Source organism: Pezoporus flaviventris, unplaced genomic scaffold (assembly GCF_033815535.1).
Source record: "Pezoporus flaviventris isolate CSIRO_AGI_PZ_B2104156 unplaced genomic scaffold, CSIRO_AGI_Pfla_v1 ptg000023l, whole genome shotgun sequence".
Taxonomy (NCBI): domain Eukaryota; kingdom Metazoa; phylum Chordata; class Aves; order Psittaciformes; family Psittacidae; genus Pezoporus; species Pezoporus flaviventris.
Window position 1 is genome coordinate 4,709,866 of NW_026892571.1, and position 22,118 is coordinate 4,731,983.

General features: G+C 41.4%; 1 protein-coding gene across 4 annotated transcripts in view; it reads right to left on the reverse strand.

Annotated features, from left to right (window-relative positions):
• Positions 1-22,118, reverse strand: part of FBXW11 (F-box and WD repeat domain containing 11) — a 77,889-nt gene that overhangs the window by 46,679 nt on the left and 9,092 nt on the right. For 2 of the 4 annotated variants that reach the window (XM_061456454.1, XM_061456453.1), the window contains one exon: positions 13,299-13,400. The exons of the other annotated variants lie outside the window; for them this stretch is intronic. In XM_061456454.1, the coding sequence (XP_061312438.1) occupies positions 13,299-13,349 (51 nt within the window). In that variant the 5' untranslated portion in view covers positions 13,350-13,400. The remainder of the gene's footprint in view (positions 1-13,298; positions 13,401-22,118) is intronic. 4 annotated transcript variants of the gene reach the window in all.

The window sequence follows — 22,118 nt, forward strand, 5'->3', positions numbered from 1 at the left end:
ATCCTTGGCAGATGCTGGATGCAGGCAGTACATCAGCAATCCACATTCTTGCCTGCAGCAGAAAAATCTCAATACTTAAATAGTCTCAAAACTTTAGAAGTATATTAAAACAGCCATCAGGCTTATCATTAATTGTGGCTGCAAATGGTTGCAATCACTTCCCTAAAGCATTCCGGAATTAACTTTCACATCTCTAGAGTACAAATACACCAAAAGTTTAATCCTTTCCACTTGCAAGTAATGATTTTAACAGCGAAACGCTTACACAGCAGCATGGCTGTGACAAACTGGCTGCAGAAAGGTACAGACACAGGGAGCAAGGTTTTCTTTTGGGTTTGTTTTTTTTAATTAAGACACATTGCCTCAAGTTCTCAGCTACAATTACTGTTATTGTTTGCTGCACTAACAATATTGCTAATCACAGAATCCCAGACTGGTTTAGGTGGGAAGGGACCTTAAAGCTCACCCAGTCCCAACCCCTGGCCACAGGCAGGGACACCTTCCACTAGAGCAGCTTGCTCCAAGCCCCTGTGTCCAACCTGGCCTTGAACACTGCCAGGGATGGGGCAGCCACAGCTTCTCTGGGCACCCTGTGCCAGCGCCTCAGCACCCTCACAGGGAAGAGCTTCTGCCTAAGAGCTCATCTCAGTCTCCCCTCTGGCAGGTTAAAGCCATTCCCCTTGGCCTGTCCCTACAGGCCCTTGGCCAAAGCCCCTCTCCAAAAATTCGAACTGCACCTCATGCTGCACAGCACTGTGTACAAAAGCTGTGAATTGGACTGTAAATTGTACAGTTTTCTATTCATTATGTTCATGGGTAAGGCAAAAACCACCCCCCTCTGCCCTACACAATTAATAAGCCTATGAACAGTATTTCAGACACAAACTTCAGGCCAAGTTAGTAATGAGATGACTTCAGATTCATCAAGAAATTAATTAATTAAGATTAACTACATTTGCAACTTAGCTGCCTGGTGCAAAGTTAAAACACTTTAAGGGTTATTCCTAGATTCCCAGAGGGAATTTAGGTTCAGATCTCTGCTGCTGGTTCCACATGAAGCCAGCTCTGCCCAAGTTTCATCACCTCAATGTGCTGGCCAGAAGACAGGCAGCTCCCTCAACACAAGGGTGGCTAAAAAGGTTATGAAGGATGGAACATTAATGGGCATCACAAATATAGACACTGCACCAGTTCAAGGGCCAGATCATTAACCCGATCAAGTTTTTAATCCCATCCACTGTTGCTTAACACATGGCACTGGTGCTCATCATCTTTTTCTTCCCCTGAGATCTAGTAAAACAATGAACTGGAACACAAGGAAGAGAAACAGCAGATGTGTACTTCCAGCTTGAGAAAAGCATCTGAGCAACAAACAAATATGACGTATCAAAGCACACAACTTGTTTGAAAACAAGCCCACAGCCACAAATTCACTGGCATTAAATACTAATACACTAGGACTGAGAACCAAAAGGTGCTCTAAGCTTCAATTAAACAGTCAATACTTTCCTCCAAGCACGCTTATGTATTTTCTTCACTTTCTCTATGATCAGATGCTGGCACTTCTACACCCCTTCCTGCCTTTCCTAGCCACCAGAGCTACATCAGAATTTATCCCTATTCTTTGCTTTTTTCACTTCCCCAGGATCAGAAGAACTTCAACCAGATTTTGAAGACATTTCTATACAAACTTCCTCTGTAAAAGTTATAAAAAGGTTATTCCAAACCACTGTGGAGTCTGAAATACTAAAACTGCAGCAACCCTCAATGATTTGGCTTTTGCAAAATAGAAGGTATTTGCACACAAAAACAGTGAAAAAGTAGTCACCACAATGCAACAGTTAACTAAACTAAAGCCTAAAAGCAGTCAGCTACTCCAAGAAAGACAGACATGCTGTTAAATCCACTTTTTTCCCCTCCAAAGATACATGGCAAAGTATTTCAGATTTGGCAACTCATGAAACCATATCAATCCAGCAGAACTATTCAGGAAATCCTAATCACTCGCTAATTGTTCGAAACACAATCTTTTGCTTACACACAATCTCAGTGTGCTTCTGTAATCGATGATATCTGAGTAACCAAAAGCCTGGAGGAAAAATGTATCTCAAAAAAGGCTGCAGAGTAACTTCAGCTAAAGAAAAAAGGCTTCAGTAATACAAGATGTAAAAAAACACCCCTCAAATCTTTCAAATACCCACTCATATGGTATACACCGTATATCATATATCGAATACTTGCCTGGGGTTAGCCAGACACTCTGCATTCAAGTGCAGATTTTATCTAGGTATTAAAAGGAATGTGCAATTGCATAATTTAGATTTCACATGATTTATATAATGGGTGTCTAAATGCTCCTGACCTGTAAGGCCAGCACCACTTCTCCCCCTACAACTTCAAGGTACAGTTGATTAATACAAAAGCACATCATTATAAAGACTCTGCAGAACAGGATTTGAGAACAGGAGGAACAGTTGCCCAATGTCTCAGGTTCCTCATTTTGGAAGATTATTTTTAATCTCTGTCACACCAATGACTTGCTGCACATTACAGTACAGCCTCTTGTCGTAGCATAAGTGAAAGGGGGTGGTTGTTGCACGAGGCAGTGGATCAAAAAGGCAAGGGACAGCTGAAACCATCATCTTGTGCAATGAAGCCTTGAAACCAAAGCTGTGACCATCGCAGCATGCCAGCAAACATCTCCTCACTTCCTGAAGACAGCTGGGTTTGATGTCACTTCAATAGGAAAACTGCTGTTTCATTTACTTCTGAACAAAAGGATAGCATTATACAAAGTTCCAGCAATGGTTTCTGTGGCCTGATCCAGAATCTGAAAGGGCTTTTGCTTCTGACAAACTGCACTGAAGGATAACTTTGAAGTTAGCAGGGGTCAAAAAGAATTTAACAGATACTGCAGGACAGCATAGAAGTCTCTGCAGTAGAGTGATGACAGTCACTCAGCAGCAAGCATCCTGCATTTTTACTATTCAGGTACTGAATCTTTTCAAAGGCATTTGGCCTAATTCTCACTATTTTCCCCAGAACACATCCTTTTATTAAGCCTGAGAATTTTAAGATCACGTTTGCTCTGCAGGGGATTCCTCTAACATAACAGTAAATATTTTCTGGTAGTTTATGCCTTGAATAATTTCCTAGTTCAAGTATAATTTCCAAGTTTAAGAATGATTTCTAAGTTCAAAGCAGACAAATGTCCTATGACGTTAAGAGTTCAAGTGAGCATTCAAATTCTGCAATCATATAGACAACTTTAAAGACAACCTCACTTGATCCTCAACTGATTTTTCAAGTGATTTTTCAATTAGCTACTGAATAACTCAGAGAACTTTGAAGTCTGCTTTCATCAGTAACTTTTGTCCTTCCATTTCAACCATTCTGTATTTTCTATCAAATTTAAATTCTAATGGCCCTACCTAATGCATTTAGTACATGACACTCAACATTTACCAGTTACAACATGCAAAGAAAACTAACTGAAGTGTCCACAGGCATGCCAAAAGATGTTTGCATTCACACATTTTATAGTAAGTATTTAACAGTTTATTTATCCAAAGTAATGTGAAAGAGTAGAACAGATGCAAAAAGAAACTGGTTAGAAGAATAGTCTGGATCCTCCCTAAAGCCTGGCTTTTAATACGGGCATCAAGAATTGTGCGTGAACTTGAGGAATGTAAGAAGTAAGAATTAAAAGGCAGGGTTCAGCTTGAATAGCTGAGAGCTTCTACAGACACCAGCACAACGACCCTGAACAGAATTCAGTACTCACAAAGTAAAGAAGAAGGCTGGGATGAAGATGACCTACATTATTTTTCTAGGGCAACAAAGTCAACTCAAACTTCTGAAGCATCTGGACAATCCACTTGCCCAAAGCACCCGGAGACCACACTGTGCCACAAAGTAATGCCTTCCCCTTGCAAACCTGACTATTTTGCCACTGAAATACTATGCAAAGTGGTAAAAGGTTTTGGTTATGGTTCCTTCTTTCTTTGCTGTGCCATTTCTTCCATACTTGATAGATGGGTATCGGTTTGCTGTCTTATCCTGAATTCCAACACCTCCTTCAATTTATCTGGATTCCACTACCATTTCAAATGACACACAACCCAAACTGCACATATGCAAAGACTCCTTTGCCACAACACTGAAGACCTCCAGAACAACTCACAGGATACAAATAGTGCAACCTGGGAATGACCTGCCTGCTGAGCACCCCAGGAACTTTTCACATGGAAAGAATCAATGTCCCTGTGATGCTGACTCAAGAGTGGAAGTGTTAGTATCAGTAAAACCATGACTAACACTGGTATTGAGGCTGCTGCCTAAATCCCCATAAGCAAGGGATCAGGTCCTCCTGCCAGTGACATTCCTGATAAGTCTGACAGTGCTGTATGAAGACACTGCATAAATGTAATTTCAACCACAGTGAGAAATATTGGATTATATTTTTCCTGTTTCCTTGAAAATTCTTCTATGGGAAACATAACAAACACCTGCGAGGAAGAGGACTCTATCAACTATGCCTGGAAGAGATTGCCTTGCATTTCCTTTTCCTAAGAAAGATTTCACTCCCTCCCAGCATAAGCCTGGCATTCCTAGAAGGCAGGTAGAAAGCTAGGCACCTCACCTAGCAAACTTCTTTGCACCATGAAGGATCAGATAGCAATACCGATCGCCTTTTCCAAACGAGGCTGAGAAAGCATAAGCACAAAGGAGTGGCTAACAGCTTCTCTCCACTCAAAAGATGCCATCTTCTGTAGATGCACCAGAAGGGATATCAGGAATAACAGCTCCTGCCCACTACTTGTGAACTATATTAAGCTTAGTGTGATTCTGTTAGCTTTTCTGAGGAACATAAATCTATGTTTGCAATTACACTCATCTGTTGCAGCTATAAGCAACAGGCTCTGGATTTACCAAGGCAAGGTCTGGTATCATGAGCTAATACATGAATCCACTGTGAAGAAACACACATGCCTCCTTAGGGACATATTCTTGCCAGTCAGAGACAGTAGACTGGGATTGTTTAAATGGTACAAGAGAGAAACATGAGCAAGAGGCAGGCTAGCAAGTCACCCAAAGGAACAAGGATCCCTATGCTCACATTACTTTTTCCACATTTGGACATGCCTTCTGCAGCAGACAGCAGCTTAGAAAAGTATCTCTTGAGAGGGAGTCGTATCACCAATCCCTTCTAAGCTCTATATTATTAAGTAAATAACTAACTTTTGAGCACCGGCAACTTGGGAAGAAAAGACAAAGATGAGAGAACTGCCCACCAACAGCCACAGGTGAAATACCTTGAAAAGCTGGTTAGAAACAGAACCCAGCTCCTGAAAGGAGTCACTTGTCCCTCTCTTGAAGCTTGGGGGTGGAGTTAATGATCCTCACTGCTCTCTGAACACTGCTAAAGAAACAACATCCAAGAAAAGCATCCATACGTATGAAGTTGTTAATGGCAGCAAAACCCTTGACCCGCAAGCAGAGAGGTCAGTGGTTGGCAGTGCTCAGCCCACACCCTGGGGAGGCTGCTGCAGGGGACCCCAATCTGTGCTGTGGTTTCAAAGGCTGCCTTTGGCCTCCCTGCCCACACCGCCATTTGCTGCAGCCTTACCCCAGAGCAGGACCACAGGTGGGGCCCTTCAGCAAAAGCCAGCCAGCTCCAAGTGACTGATCCACATCATGGCTGGGGAAAACCAGGAACCAAAACTTACAGGTATTTACTCCATTTGCTACTCTTCTGACACCAGGGAACATGTTTCTGCTCCTCAGCTAAGGAAACTGAAGAGGAAGAGCTCTGGTTCACAGCTCAATACTAGCTCACTGCCCGAGATTTAAAGTAATCTAGTATGTAATTGCCCTCTTAAGACTTCAAAATAAACAATATGAATTCACCCAATAAAGGGAAGGTCTCTCCTCTTGCCACTAAGAAAGAACAGGCTTAGTTAATAATTAACGTCATAAAAGTGACAGCAGATACACAAAGAATGACTGAAAAAAGTGCTTATCATGACACTTTCCTTCAGACGATAAATCATGCTTAGGAAGAAAACAGTCCCTGTGTTTTGCATTGATTTATCCTATTGACCTAGCAACACATCATGGCCACACCAGCAGGAAGTGTCACAAGAAGCTGCTGTCACTTGCGAGGCACATCCAGATACCAGCCCCAGTTATGGGCACTCCATTACCAGAATAACACTGGGATACTGGAGAAGACCAGCATGACCGAGCACTGGAGGAGAAAAGTAACATGAAAGAGGCAAAGGGTGACGTTGCATTTTTGCCAAAATACTTGCAATATATGAAACGAACACCACATTGAGCTGCCACATCAGTCCTCAGAGGCTGCAACTCACATATACTAACAAAAAAAAATAAAAATTAGGAGAAACTGTTGGAAAAAAAACCCAAACTGTTACCAATTTTGAGAGGAGATTCCAGCTTCAGCCAGAAGAAACAACAACACTTGGAAGAAGTGCTGCTGCTTAACAGAGGGAAAACTGCACATCTCTACATCACATCTACAGACTGGGTAATTCAGGCCATCTCCTGTGTAGAACAGCAACAGGCTTACTGCATGGACAAGCTTTCTGTCTCAAGGAAGTCTGTTTAAAATAGAGGGACAAGCACCAGTATTTCAGATACCGGAGGGAACATTCTGTTCCTTTAAAGAAAATGGACTCAAACATGCATTCCTTTTTAATGGACCTGTTGGACTGTTTCCAAAAAGAAATTGTAACAGTCCCACTATTTTGAGGCAAAACACCAGAAAATATGTCGAAGTATTTGTAAATTGCCTCAAACCTAACAGAAGCAGTAAAGCAGTTGTCTGGCTATGACAACCCATTTTAACAGCTGCACAGAAGAACGCTTTCAAAAGGGGGCTGACTACACAGAGACATCATTTTCTCATCCGCGATTTCATGCGCTATAGGGAAAGGGGTCAGCAGAATGCATCTCCTGCACTCACGCTGGTTTAAGAACAGTGCATCATGTCTGTGTCTGAACTTCTACTGTGATAAAAAGGTTCATAAAGTTTTCGCGTCAATAAATCAGAGCTCTTCATTTTCAAATACAATTTTTCCAAGTACAGTTCCCATTGTACTTCCCTCTGCTATCTGAACCAAAACATCCAACAACAGAAGCTCAAAATTAGGGGAAAAATAACAAATAGAAACTTAAGCACGTTAACGCTAAATTGTATCTTACCGATAAATGCAAAGACAAACTTCTTTGTGTCTCATCTCAGCTATGAGAGCACTGAAATTCCTTGCTGTTAACAAGTAATTTCCTTTGCAGGGAATGCTATTGTAAGGAATAAACATCAAAACCCTAATGCTCCACAACAGCACTTGCCACTGGCGAATAGGTTCTTCTGAACCATAATAAATTATGAATTGGCCAAGTCAAAAGGCCTTTAAGACCATGTTTTTGTGCAGACAACTTCTAGTTATGAAGAATAAATCAATGCAATCCATCTATAAGCAGGAATAACACTGGCAAGAACCAAGTCAATGTCACATTCCCACTATTTGTCCGTCACCAGCCCATGTGGTGTAAGAATGAAAATGCAGAACAAAGCAAACCTATAGAGCCTGGACATTGTGCAGAGGTCCAGTATAAGGGACAGGTAAAGTGAAGCACACCATCACAAACCTAAGGACCACTGGGGTGCTGAGAGGAGTCAGAGCAGCTTCAAGCTTGAAAAAAACTCTGTGAATGCTAAGATCTGGCCTGTGGATGATCAAGTCAACTTCTTACACTGGAAGCGAGAAGTTTGTTGTTCCTGCAGGGAATCAATGCTCTGCTAAAGCTTCCAAGCTAAATACCCCACATGTGAACATGAAAGGAAGAGCATGACACTACATACAAGAAAGCTGACAAAGTTGAGAACAATAAATGGTAAGGTGCAGGAAAAAAACTATGTTGGGGTGAGTCAAATTAAGCAAGAAAAAACTAAGAGTTTTAGAAGATAGAGACTATGATCCCCAGAGAAACACAGTCAAGAGAAACTGGAACTGACTATAAGGAAGAAAGCTGCTTCAGCAGTATTTGGTTACTAGGTTGATTTGATTACAGCTATCTAATAATACATTCCCCAAGCATTATTTCATCACATCCTACATTATGCAATAATTCAAAGTATCGTTTGAGTACTTATCTTCTGTTGCTTAATGATTAGTCTTCACACTGGAGATGTTTACTTACAGAGCTAAGAGCTCTGGATGTTTCTCTTTGTGTGACAGTGCTGTTGAAGCTATTTCCCAAAGCAGTGTGACAAACTATGTCCAAAACCACTGCTGTGCTTCACAAGGATGAAGCAGTGGAAAGTGATGTATCCACATGCTTGCATTACACAAGTAGCAACTTCTCTAAACACCTAAGTAATAGACCAGCCTCCTTTTAATCTTGCAGTCAATCCATATCAAAGAGGATGAAAACAGTAGCTATTTGCATCCAAGTATGTTCATAATGGTAAGCTCCTTGGTGCAAAGACATTATTGAAGATAATTAAGTAGTTAAAAATAAGGCCTGAATCTACAGTAGTTTCAAGTACTATGAACTGGCATCTCCAATACAACAATAACAAGTGATAATAACTGGCAAGGGCTTGATTTCCAAACAATATTACACTGCAATTCAGGATAGAGAGAGCAAGCTTCAAGCATCACTGTATTTTTAATAAGTTTTCTCTTCTCCATTCACTAGCAGCTCACAGAATGCAGACTGCTCAACTACATGCATTAGGAAGATATTTTAGTGCATGACAAAAAGCCCAGAATACAAAAACCAGACTAACTGTGGGGAACTGGAAGACTCCCTCCCATCCATTGGCAGCGGAGGATATTTGCTTAAATGTTACAGCTTGATTTTGGAAGAGCCTCATTAAGTTTTATGATTGCTAACAACATTATGGAAAGGCAAGAGTAAAGCTAATCTGCTTTCTTCTTTTACGCTGACGGTAGATTACTCTTGAAGCCTAAATGATAGAAAAAGCACAAAAATGCAGTAAGAGCTTCCTGAAGAAATTCTACAAGGCTGCAGATTTAAGACTGGTTTCCACCCCCACCCCTGCCCTTATTCCTGGTCCCTTCTCTGTTTACACATACAACACACACAGGTAACAGATAACTCCCAGATACCTTCTGTGAATCACCAAAGGGCTTCTTAAACTTCCTATTAATCATCATTATGCTAAGTGAGGTGTGCTACAGAAGGAAGACCTCCTGGTATATCTGCCCTACCTCTTGTTACATGTGGGCTTACAGCTCAGGAAACAGTGAAGGTCATGGTACCAAAAAAATCAAACATGGGGAAAAGCAGCTGGTGCCACTCTCACTTCCAAGTTCCCCTTTGGGCATCATTGAGTCACATGCCTGAAAACAGAGGACTGGTTTTAGTTTTAATTCTCCTACAGGTGCTTCTCAAAATCAAAACCTCTTACTCCTGGTTGCAGTTCTACAAAAATCAGATTAAACAGAAAAGCCTTTATTTTGGAGCAAAATTTAAACCAAGAGCTCTCTACACCTCACCAAGCAGCACGTCCCACAGGTATCTAGCTGCTCCGGACAGTTACCCTATTTATTCTCTAAGGAACCCATCAGGAGGGTGCAGTCAGCAAAAAAGCACAGATCTGCAACACCCTGGTGAAACCCCTCCTCAGTGACTCCTCAAGCACTACAGGCTGGATACACAAAACGGGTTCTTGCCACACACTGAGTGCCCTGCAGCATCAAAGCAGGCCCCTCACTTGAGCAATGGGACTGTCCTCACAGCAGTGTACTTTGTTACTAGAACACATTAACCCTATTAGCTGTTACAATTATATAGTTAAAAATGTTCTGGGGTTGTTAATTTCCTCCAGGCACAGGGAGGAGGAGGGAGGAACAGAACCTACACAAATTAACTGGTACTTCAAATGTGTTTCTTATGGAGGCCGATGGATCTGCAACAATTCCTGAAAACAATACAGGTTTGAAAAGTTTTTTAAACTGACATGTCAATCATAGAATCCCAGATGGGTTTGGGTTGGAAGGGACCTTAAAGCTCATCCAGTTCCAAACCCCTGCCATGAGCAGGGACATCTTCCACTAGACAAGCTTGTTCCAAGCCCCATAACATGTATTAGCTTTAGTTTAATGATATATGAACCCACAGCTGTGTGATAACAGGTTTCCAAAAATCTTGTGTATGAAGCAGCATGTCCTGGGTTCAGCAGTAGCAGTTACTTTTCTCCTTCTTAGTACCTGGTGCAGTGCTGTGTTTTTGACTTTCAGCCTGGGAACAGCACTGATAACACCGATGTTTTTAGGTGCTGCTCAGTAATGTTTACTCTGACCAAGGACCTTCCCAGTCTCATGCTTTGCCAGGGAGGAGGGGAAGCCAGGAGGAAGCAGAGGCAGGACACCTGACCCAAACTAACCAAAGAGGTATTCCATACCACAGCACTTCATGCCCAGTATAGAAACTGGAGGCCAGTTACCCGGAAGGGCTAGACCACTGCTCGGGTCAGGCCTGGCACAGGTTGACAGGTAGGGAATCATAGAACAGTTAGTGTTGGAAAGGACCTCAAGATCATCCAGTTCCAAACCCCCTGCCATGGGCAGGGACACCTCACACTAAACCATGTCACCCAAGGCTCTGTCCAGCCTGGCCTTGAACACCGCCAGGGATGGAGCATTCACAACTTCCCTGGGCAACCCATTCCAGTGCCTCACCACCCTCACAGTAAAGAACTTCTTCCTTAGATCCAGACTAAGCTTCTCCTGTTTAAGTTTTAACCCGTTACCCCTTGTCCTATCACTACAGTCCCTAATGAAGAGTCCCTCCCCAGCATCCCTATAGGCCCCCTTCAGATACTGGAAGGCTGCTATGAGGTCTCCACGCAGCCTTCTCTTCTCCAGGCTGAGCAGCCCCAACTTTCTCTCTCAGCCTGTCTTCATACAGGAGGTGCTCCAGTCCCTGATCATCCCTGTGGCAAATCCTCATGAGCAGTTGTTTTTTCTTCCCTTTTATTCCTTTTATCATTATTATTATTGGTGGTAGCAGCAGTGGTTTGTGTTATACCTTAGTTACTGGACTGTTCTTATCTCAGCCTATGGGAGTTACATTCTTTCTGTTTTCCTCCCCATCCGTAGGGATCAGGGGGAAGAAGGGGGGGAGTGGGTGAGCCGCTGTGTGGTTCTGAGTTACTGGCTGGGCTTAAACCACAACACAGCACATTCATGGTTTGTATTTTAGCTTGTAATCAATATTATCAACAGAAGTTTGTAATACTTCATAGTAATGTATTTTGCATTAACCAACCTACTACCCAGCCTGCTCTGAGCTTTCTCCTGTTTAATTTACAGTTAACTACTATGTACCTACTAATAGATATTGCAATAAAAAGGAAAAACAAAGTGTTCATAATGAATGGGTTTACTAATGCTTCAATTGAGTATGCAGATTTTTCTGCCTGTAACATTGTTTTAATAAGAAGTTCACTTGGAAGAAAAAAAAAACCAAACCCTCAAACAGCCCATTTGTCATGATCAGAAATGTCCAAAGAGCTGATTTGCAAGAAATCTGGGGCAGTCAAAGTTCCAAGATTCATCAATAAGGAATCCTTGCAATTCCCAAAGCAGGTATTTGCAGGAACCCACACCTTGCCAGCAGCAGGGAACCTTGCTAAGAAGCCCCGCAGCCTGGTGAGTCTTTCTGATGTTCACTGTGTGTGGGTCCAACAGCCAGCCCTCCCCAAGGCTTGTAAGTCCATGAAGCCAAGATCCACATGTACCATTTAAAGGACAGTTATTAACACCAAAACTGCTCCTACCCTGAAACAGTTCTCAAATTGCTGAATGCAGTTGGGCAGAACTCACTGATTCAAAAGTCAGGGAGAAAGGAAGTAAAAAAAGTTAAGCAAGAAAGTGTAGGATTTGAGAAGTCCAGATCCACACCAAGGAGCAGCCCCATGGCAACAAAGCTGGATCACATTCACTGCTCACATTCCTCACCAGGGTTCGTTAGGGACCCCTGAAACTATTACTGGCCCATGCCACCACACTCCATTCAACCTACTCCAACATCACCATCCATCCTACAAACTATAATCACTGTATTATCCATCTATACATTCATCTTAGTGCTGTTTCCCCCCAACTTTGAACAGTATTTCAAAATTAGAAACAAAGCATTCAATCAGAAAAGCAAGTCTGGATTTTAACAGAAATTTTGAAGAAAATCTGGATTCTCAAACTCAAATTTGTTGGAACTCCAGTGGCCAAACTTTGCAGGCAAGAGGAGAGGTTGTGAAATAAATGGTTACTTTAAGGCAAGACATTCAGTGCCTGAACAAAAACAGACTGACTGCAAACAAAATTCTATTTGAGCTTCCATTCACAAAAGCAGTGTTTGTTTGGTACCCATAACCTGAACCACTGAGTAACACTATTATAAAAGACACTAAAATAATAATTATGTTCTGCTAAAAATGGTACATTCAGGAACACTTTAGGAAGTGCCACACAGTTACTACACAGGTTCTGCATTTTCTTTCCAAGGTAAATATCCTAGGAGTTCAAAATTGTTAACTGGCACCACAATCTCCCTTTTATCACTTTCAATCCCTCCCAAACCAGTGAAGAAACAGCAGCAATTCCCCCATCTATAAATTACACAGGCTCAGCTTCAAAGGCTTATTAGAAGAGAAACAGAGAACTTGACATTTAGTGGCCTTCAATGCAGAGTAAGCCCCCCATCCCTTGTTCTTCACTTCTTAAAAGTTAGGAAGTTAACAGAATAACCCAAAGAGCTCCAGATTCCATGCTGACTACTCTGCATTCAAACATGTGCAAAGACTGTCACTTAAGCCTATAACCAGGATCACACTGAGGAGAAAAGAAAAAGCTTATCCTTTCTAAATTAAATCACACAAATATCACAGGCTAGTCAGTTCATTGCAGTTTAAGAGAAATGGCAAAAGCTCATTACGTTATCTTTTAAATTAAATGAGAAAGCAAAACGTAGCAGGCAACATGCACAACTATGCTACTTATTATCACAACTCAGTAAACAGGCAATAAAATACAACAGCTCACCACCCCCCGCAAGAGCCTACTGTACAGAAAGCCCTCTTAAGATTCACTCCTACAATGCAGTTAAGTAGAAGAGTTCAGAAAAAGGATGCACAAAAAACATTTAGCAGACTTAACAGTTTGATTAAACAGAGTCCTGAGAGTTTAACAAATGTTCAACAGCATACGCATAACATTTACAACAAGAAAGAAGAAAGGCACCTGGAGACATCTGACACTGGGCATGCTCTGCAGGCATCTCAGTGCGCACATGCTCTCTACCAGGTTGGAGCAGCCTAGCCACAAAGACCTTGGCACAGAACACTGCAGGGTGACAAAAAGGAAGGAAGAGAAGAAGCAGTTAGATGCCACAACAAATCACTCAAGGCAGGCAACTCATTAGTATGTTAACGTGGGTACTTATCTATGTTATTTCTACATTCATCACAAGGTTAGCGGCCCAGAGTAAAATAACAACTGAAGATCCTTTTCAGAAAACAAGCCCTCCCTCTGTCCTGTCAAAGATAACCAGCTCCCGGCAGCCACTTGGCTTCAGCACCCTGCTAACATTTTAACTTACTACCAGTGGAATCAGAGTTGGTGCAGTTTGGTCCATCAGTCCAGCAACGCATCCACACATTGCTACCGACAACCACTTTCTGCTGCCCAGGGAAGCCAAGCCGCCTTCCTCAGCAAACTGGCCTGGCTATAATTGCTGGTGAGGTTTTTACCTTTGCAGTCACCCTCGGGGAAGAGAGGCGCAGGAGCTTTTCATTAGGGTGGCATGTCTTTAGAATACAACCTGAAGGAGCTACGGTCATTAAGGTTTGGCACCCCACACTGTCTCAACTTTCTCAACCAATTTGTGGTCATTTATTCTGACAGCAAAGCCAACATTAACTTCTGAGGTTACAGTCTGTGCACTGGGGCACTGACAACCAAAAGAGGCAAGTATTTTTAGAGATGAATACCACCTAAGTTTAAACTGCAAGACCAAGTTCTGTTTAGTCAAAATGCCTGGCCTCCTGATTAAATAAATGAGTTACTAGGGAAAAAGGTTTGTGTTATCAGTTGAGGGTATCCTAAAGCCAAATTATACCCTAACTACATTAATTACTTGTAACACCACCCAAACAACAAAGAACCAAGCTTAACTAGCAGACTCCACACTGCTGACACTACAAGTTAGGAAAAGTTTGGAAATCCTTTTTGTTCCTTTTCTGAAGCTGAAGAAACATGATGAAGACTCCCCAAACCTTTTATAGCTCCATGACAGTATTTTACAGTTCCTTTTAAGGACAAAATAGCACGTATGCTACGTAACTACCACATAAAGTTAGGGAGAAGGACTCAATTCCCGACTACCAAGCAGCGCACAAACCCAGCTCTAAAATTTGGCACAGACTTAGCAGTCAATATTATTCACACAGGCTTCCAATTTAATTTGTAAATTAAACAAAAGCCAAATCTTTAATACAAAAATCCCACACAGATAACACTGAAAGTGGAATAACTGGACGTGAAGACTAAGTGGAAGTGGTTTGTGCCAGCAGTGAGGGAAGGAGGGAGCCCAAAGCAACTGAAGAGGTTAAGAACATTTCCTATAAACCTTCTTTCATACAATCCCAGGCTGGTTTGTGTTGGAAGGGACCTAAAAGCTCATCCAGTTCCAACCTCTGCCATGGGCAGGGACACCATCCACTGCTCCAAGCCCTGTCTAACTTGGCCTTGAACACTGCCAGGGATGGGGCAGCCACAGTTTCTCTGGGTACCCTGTGCCAGCGCCTCAGCACCCTCACAGGGAAGAGCTTCTGCTTAGGAGCTCATCTCAATCTCCCCTCTGTTTAAAACCATTCCCCCTTGGTCCTGTTACTACATGACCTTGTAAAAAAGTCCCTTCACAGACTTCCTGCAGGCCCCTTTAATGTATTTTATTTCATGTTCTGAATAAAACAAAAGAAAGACTAATATTTTCATTTCTGCATTAAGCTGAAAAATTAAAGCACACCCAGGACCCTAGGAGCACCAAAACACGCTGGAATTCTCCCTCTCATCCAGCCAGAAGGTTGTGATTCCATGTAGCTGTTCTGTACTATGCACTTGTCATGTGAAGAGTAGGTGCATACACCTTACATACAGAGGTAAAAATAAACATGTTTATAATATGTTGTATTATTCATTATCAAAATGCCTATTATTAGAAGTTTCTTATTTAAAGTTTAGGGAAATGTGATTTTTCATTAGCCATCAAGTAATTAATCCAATACATCTGTAAGTACTTTGCAATCGTTTCTTTTGACATGTTCTCACCCAGTTGACATTTAGTTCCCAATGCCATTAGGGAAACTAATTTCCTAATTCATTTCAATGAGACACTAAAGAAGTTATTTGCATTTTGAAAGAAATATAGGATGTACTATTCAAACCCACTGATCACAATATTGAGGATGCAGGATCTTATATAGACCATTTTCAGTTCTGCTTCAGAACAAGTGCCTATATTTGAAGAAACTTCCTTTCTCATCTGTTTCATTTTTTTAATCCCATTTGGCACAATGCCTGAATACTGTTTCTGCAACACTGAACCATCAAAGTTCAGGGCATTGCTGCAGATATGAAAGCCCAAATAGTTTCTTATTTTTTTTTAAACATACAGGCCTGGTAGATTACACAGCTGTGCTCATCAGCATCAGTTGGTAAAAATCATTGATCAAGAAACACAACAAACTTCTCTCCCAAGACTCTCATATAAGGTGGACAAACCCATGTAATGTACATAATGAATCTAAGCTTCCAGGAGTCCACAGACTATAACCTAAAAATCCCTGGTTTAGGTTATTGGACTTGTTTTCTTTTAGGTTCTACTTTAGTTAAGGAAGCCAAATTTTAGGAACTTAAGAGAATTATGGGTAACTTAAGAACAATTTCTAATTTCATTCAAAAATACATTAGCCACAAAGGCCAGATTTCTATGACAAGCTTAAACCACACAGAACACTTTCCACAGTATTACAAAACCCTGAATAATAGGGTTTATAAAAACCACTGGACACTTCACTACAGCAACAATATTGCACAATAGTGGAAATTAAATACTGCATTCTACTTCATACTGAAACAGGAATGAACAAGTATTTGTGTGTTTCACTGACTTGTTTCTTCTTGACCCTGTGTGCTTGGAACTGTCATGAATAAAAACCTAATAGCATACTAAAGATTTCATTTTGGCATAATAAGGGCCTGAAATATGCCTTCACTTCCCACTTGCCTTTAGGCAGGATCCCAGGGAGATACAGCACGATTTAATAGAGTCGGGGGAAGGGAAAAGGACCAATGGGCATAATAATAATAAATGCACTTATAAACCAGTATCAACCCCACCAGCAGACCACAGAACCATACAAGTTAAGATAAGGCCAAAGTTTTTTCCTTAAAATTAGAGTTAAGTTGTAATACCTAGTTTCAACAGACTCCCATTAAGAGAGCTGCATGTTCACCTAAAGCCCTGACTGCAGAGGAGGAGGGAGCAGGTCAAAGAGGGGGCTCCACAGCAGCAGGGCAGGGAGTGAACGATGCTGAAAGTCTACAGACAAACATAGAAACCTCATTCTGGTCTTTAAATGCTTTATAGTTGAAAAGATGAATGCCTTAATTTTATTATTCTATGACTGATTTTAGTTCAATACACCAAGAACTGCTCTGGTGGTCTACCCTCAGGAATTACCCTTCAAGATTTAGGTTTTAAACTTTCAATCTCAAATTTAAGAAACCTCTGCAAAAGCTTGCATTTACACTCAAATCTATAAATTCTTAGTAATATCAGTAAAAAGGAAATGCTCCAATGCCTTTAAAGCCCAGATGCTAAGAATCAGGTTGAACGGGGCTTTCAGCAACCTGCTCTAGTGGAAAGTGTCCTTACCCATGGCAGGGACTGAACTAAATGAGCTTTAAGGCCCCTTTCAACCCAAACCATTCTATGATTCTGTGCGAGCTTCTTACAGAAATGCATACAGCAGTGTTCTTCCAATAAATCAACTTTGTAGGTGGTAACTTTTACGATAGAGGCACCAAAAGAAAGTTCAACTTAGGACTTTCCATGGGTTTACAGTAATGCTGTTTTGTTAAAGCACCATAAAATGCCCAGAAACCTTTCATTTCAGTGCCTCTGAAATTAAGTTATGCCTTAAAGAAGTCCTCATATATACCCCTGAAAAAAAGGACTCATCCTATAAAACCCACTAAATCGCTCAAGAAATTAATCTGGACTATTTCCTGTGTTCTGACAGAGCTAATACATGATACCCAGAGACAGAAATACTGCAATGCCATAATTAAGAATGACAGCACTTCCTTATCCCTTTTCTCCACACTCATTTTACTTAGACAAGATTTATATTGCTATATTTGCAGTTTGGGGCATTCTGTTCTCAAGGCAAACACAACCTTGCTTTTGAAAAATCAGTTTCTAAGCCTACTCCAAAAAAGAGTGGTAAGGGCGGGCATTTTAGAATTCCAAAGAAAAATACAGTAAAACAAATGAAGGAGCTAATTTACTCCCCTCTTGTTTTCCAAAGAGCATCACTAATTTTATTAACCATATTAGCTCACTCCTCCTGCAACAACTTTCTTGTGCAGTTCATTACAAAATTAAATAGATCTTAGGAACCTAAGAAACCATTCAAGTTTACAAATCCTAAAGCCTGAAATGCATTTCACAACTTCCTTGTGACAACAAACCAGCTCCTCAGCAGGGTTAGCTCAGCCCTCTCCAGAAGCTATCAGAACTGGCTACACATGATTTGGAGAAGGCTGAGGTTCTTAATGACTTCTTTGCCTCAGTCTTCACTGGAAAAGGCTCTGACCACAGCACCCAAGTCTTGGAAAGCAGAGGCAGGCACTGTGAAAATGAAGACCTTGGTCCCACTGCAGGAAAGGACCAGGTTCGAGACCATCTTAAGAACCTGAACGTGCACAAGTCCATGGGACCTGACGAAATCCATCCACAGGTCCTGAAGGAGCTGGCAAATGAAGTTGCTAAGCCAGAAGAGAAGCTGTGTGGAGACCTCAGAGCAGCCTTCCAGTACCTGAAGGGGGCCTATAAGGATTCTGGGGAGGGACTCTTCATTAGGGACTGTAGTGACAGGACAAGGGGTAACGGGTTAAAACTTAAACAGGGGAAGTTTAGATTGGATATAAAGAAGTTCTTTACCATAAGGGTGGTGAGGCACTGGAATGGGTTGCCCAAGGAAGTTGTGAATGCTCCATCCCTAGCGGTGTTCAAGGCCAGGTTGGACAGAGCCTTGGGTGACACGGTTTAGTGTGAGGTGTCCCTGCCCATGGCAGAGGGTTGGAACTTGATGATCTTGAGGTCCTTTCCATCCCTATTCCATGATTCTACGTCCAAAGGGCTATGAATCAAGATTTGGACTGGCAAAAAAAAGGTACAACCAAATTGCTTCAGCCTTCACTCTGAATTCTCTTCGGGTTTTTAGCTGTAAGCAACTCACACCCTATTTATTCAACATTGGTAGTTTACTGTTTAGTTTACTTTGATTTAGGCCTGAACCAACAGATGTGATACTTCTTCCCATTAACACTTAGTATTGATGAATGTATGGGCTAACTGCTGTTACTTGAAACCTTCTCTATGGCTGGCAATGAGACACACTGCTCAGTGACTCCGATTTAATGCTGAAAAGAGGGGTATTCTGGAAAGCAAACCTAGACTTGAAGGCCAGTACAACCCTTTATGAAAGCCACATGCTCCCAAGTCTGTGTTCCAAATTCAGTATCAAGCTCAGATCCTAAAAAATCAGCATTAACCAGAACAAGGCATTAAACCAAACACAAAGCAGTGACACTGTTCAAAGGCCTTCAGTATTATTTTACACTCAGCAGGGAAGAGTTGCCAACTTCTCAAACACCATCCCCTTTCATTAGCTGGGATATCACCCAGATCTTACCTGGTGTTTTTACCTTCAGTGATTTATTCAAAGCAGTGACAGGCAGAACAGTGTTGAACCAACCAGATACTGGAACAAGTGGTCTGAATTATTTGCAAGAGGTGGAAAAGTGGCATAGTACACGCTTAAGCATGAGTACTAGATCGGAAATTGCGTGGGGGCATGCACGTAACACAAACCCACGTGTTCTGCAAGTGACAGCCTGGCTTAGCATGGTAACACCTTCACTGTGCTGCATGTTTTGGTACAACATTGAGTATCATTGCTGAGTTACTCAAAACCAAAGAAACAATTTACGTCAGACCAATAGTAGTACTTTGTACTCTTCCTATTCTCATTTCAAAACCAAGTTGTCCCTTGAGAGGTGCAGTGTATTCGCATGCTCCATACAAGTTTGTTGGGATCAGTGCCATCACATCACTACCTTTTCCACATCCAAAACGCAACCTCACATCCAGCCTTGAGTGCCTGATTCGGAAGGTTGTTCAAGTACCATTTAGACAACGTATTTCCAAAATCCATGGAGTTTTACATATGCATTGCAGTGCTCTGCCACAAGAACAGCTACATCCCTCTACTCTTACATTTCTGTCCTTCAATGAAAAACAAAAGCAAAAGTGAATTTCTCAAAAATAAGTATCCACAGAGCAGCAAACTCATTTTAACTTGTGAAATGTTTTTGATTATTCCAATAGCTGAGTCACGCTTCCATTAGGAAAAACCCAAGCTATTTAGCTAAGTGACTGCCACTCAAAAATCGCTCAATGTTACAACCTTCCAACAGCCATTCAAGATCTGCACGTCAGCTTCTTGCATTTGGGGGAAAAAAAGACTAAGTGAGGAATCAGGAAATTTAAAGCAAGACAAAGGGTAAATAATTTATCAGATAAATTCTCTTCATTACCACACCGTTGTTCTAGATAGGACAAGGAATTCACAGAAGAGTGATCGATAATGCAGTCCCACTCTGCTCCTGAAGATCAAAGTATGCGCTTGCTACAACAAAACGAATGCTACAAAAGGAATATGGGTTCAGTGAAGAAAAGATTAAATGCTTTCTTTGAATACAGTAACAATCTTACTCCATTATCATTTATTCATCAGGATAAGACTCATGAGATGCAGCAGCTTGCTTCCAGGAAGATACAACAGACTAGGAAGAAAATCCTCATACATTTACATAAGTCACTCTGAATGATTCCTGAAATCACCTATATTACCCAAAATACACAGTATTTAGACTAAGCCTTGCTTATGTTCATGTACAAACACCCCAATTCCCAGAGTTCCAAAACTCTAGAAGTGTGACAGTGCTTTCTGCATTAACATATCCTGTGACAAACAGAAAAAAGGCCATTTCAAAAGAAAAACAGCTTTCCTATGCTCTTCTGTAGGGGGAACAGAGGTGTTACAGACAGCAACACACCTGCTCATGGTACATCATAACTGGGGGAGGCAGAAAAAAGAGAAACATGAAAAGAGACCTAGCATTGCCAACTGAAATAGCAGAAATTGAGTGAACAAGTTAAACACTTTAAAAAATGTAGCTGAAACTTGCCTAAGATGTTAGAAGTTGCCTTGAAAACTTAATATGGAAAAGAGTCTAAGAATGAGGCCTAGCAATCTAAAACTAATATTAACCCCATCTAAAAAAGTCTAGTCTAGACAAGGCAGTGTGCACTTTAACTTGAAGAGTTCAAATGCACACGAAGCCTGGCTCAGCACATTGTAACACGGTAGGTGCACATTCAGGGCCTGTGCATCAAATGCTGCAGAGGAATAGTTATGTAGCCTTTGACAGCCAACTTACATTTTACTTTTTGAAACGAAAGATTCAAAACCTTAAGCTTCTAACCTGCATATACTCGCACTCGAGTTCAACTTACTCTTTCCTACTGCTTTTGATAGGCCTGTTTCATACTTCAAAAAGCAGTATTAAACATCATAACATCAGGGATCTTAATCAGCAGGAGTACACATTTATGCTGCGCTGCCTCTTCTCCCCCTCACCCCCCTCCAGTGTATTTTAAATTATTTCCTCTTTTCGGTTTCCATCATTCAAGAATGCCAAGTTCCCTTCTGCCTCCCCACTCTCCCAGTTTAGAAAAAGGCACACCCTGAACAGCAAATAATCCATGGGAAGATGTTATTTTGCAGTGTTAACTCCAAGATGAGTCTCATGGGTGTGGGTAACAACTTCAACTTCTTACTAGATGGGACTGCAAGAAATGTGTCAGACTGAGGTTAATAACTATTTCCCTTCGATTTTCCCTCAGATTCTTTTTAAAGAGTTATACTAAAAAAGCATGCCCCAGGCTTCTCCACCCTAACCAAATAAAATTCAAGTACTCAGTGAATCAAACCAGGATACAACATCGCCCTGTGCGCAATTCATTCATTACAAATGTACTCAATTACATTCAAGTATAAGCTTTTCACAAAACACCACGCCAGCAAAACAAACGCAGAGCTAAAACAAGACATGAGATCAACAGCACCTATAGGAGTATCTGCTATGATAAATTAAATATTGAGGCCTTAACATTCGCTTTAATAGCTGTCTACAAAAGAAACACTCAAGCAGCTGTGTTACGGCTATTAATATCAAAAGGGATTGAGGCATCCTGCTTTGTACTATCTTTAAGAATAAGTTGTCATGTTCCTTAAAGCACTAACTTACAATAAAGCTGGGCATTAGGAGAGGTGCAGGTCTCCCATTCGCAACAGGTATACAACTTGCATGACTTTATTTTCCTATCAGACAGGAACCCAGCCTTCCTTCCTATCGCACACAAATATTTTCCCAACTTGTCTTTCAGATAACGTGTTGTACCCTTTTACAGTCATCCCAAAATACAGCCACACTCCCCTACTCTGAAATCAAAGCTTCTCTTGCAAACGGTGCCTTACACTTGGCTCAGCTATAATTTGATACCAGCTAGGAACAGAACTTTAGGTTGAAACCTCATGGAGGATTGAAAAGGCTGACTCCAGTGCTGCCCGTGACAGAATTTCAAGCGGCATTTCAGCAGAAAAGTTACTGGAATTTGTACTATGAACTAGACAAGTTCTTTATGTT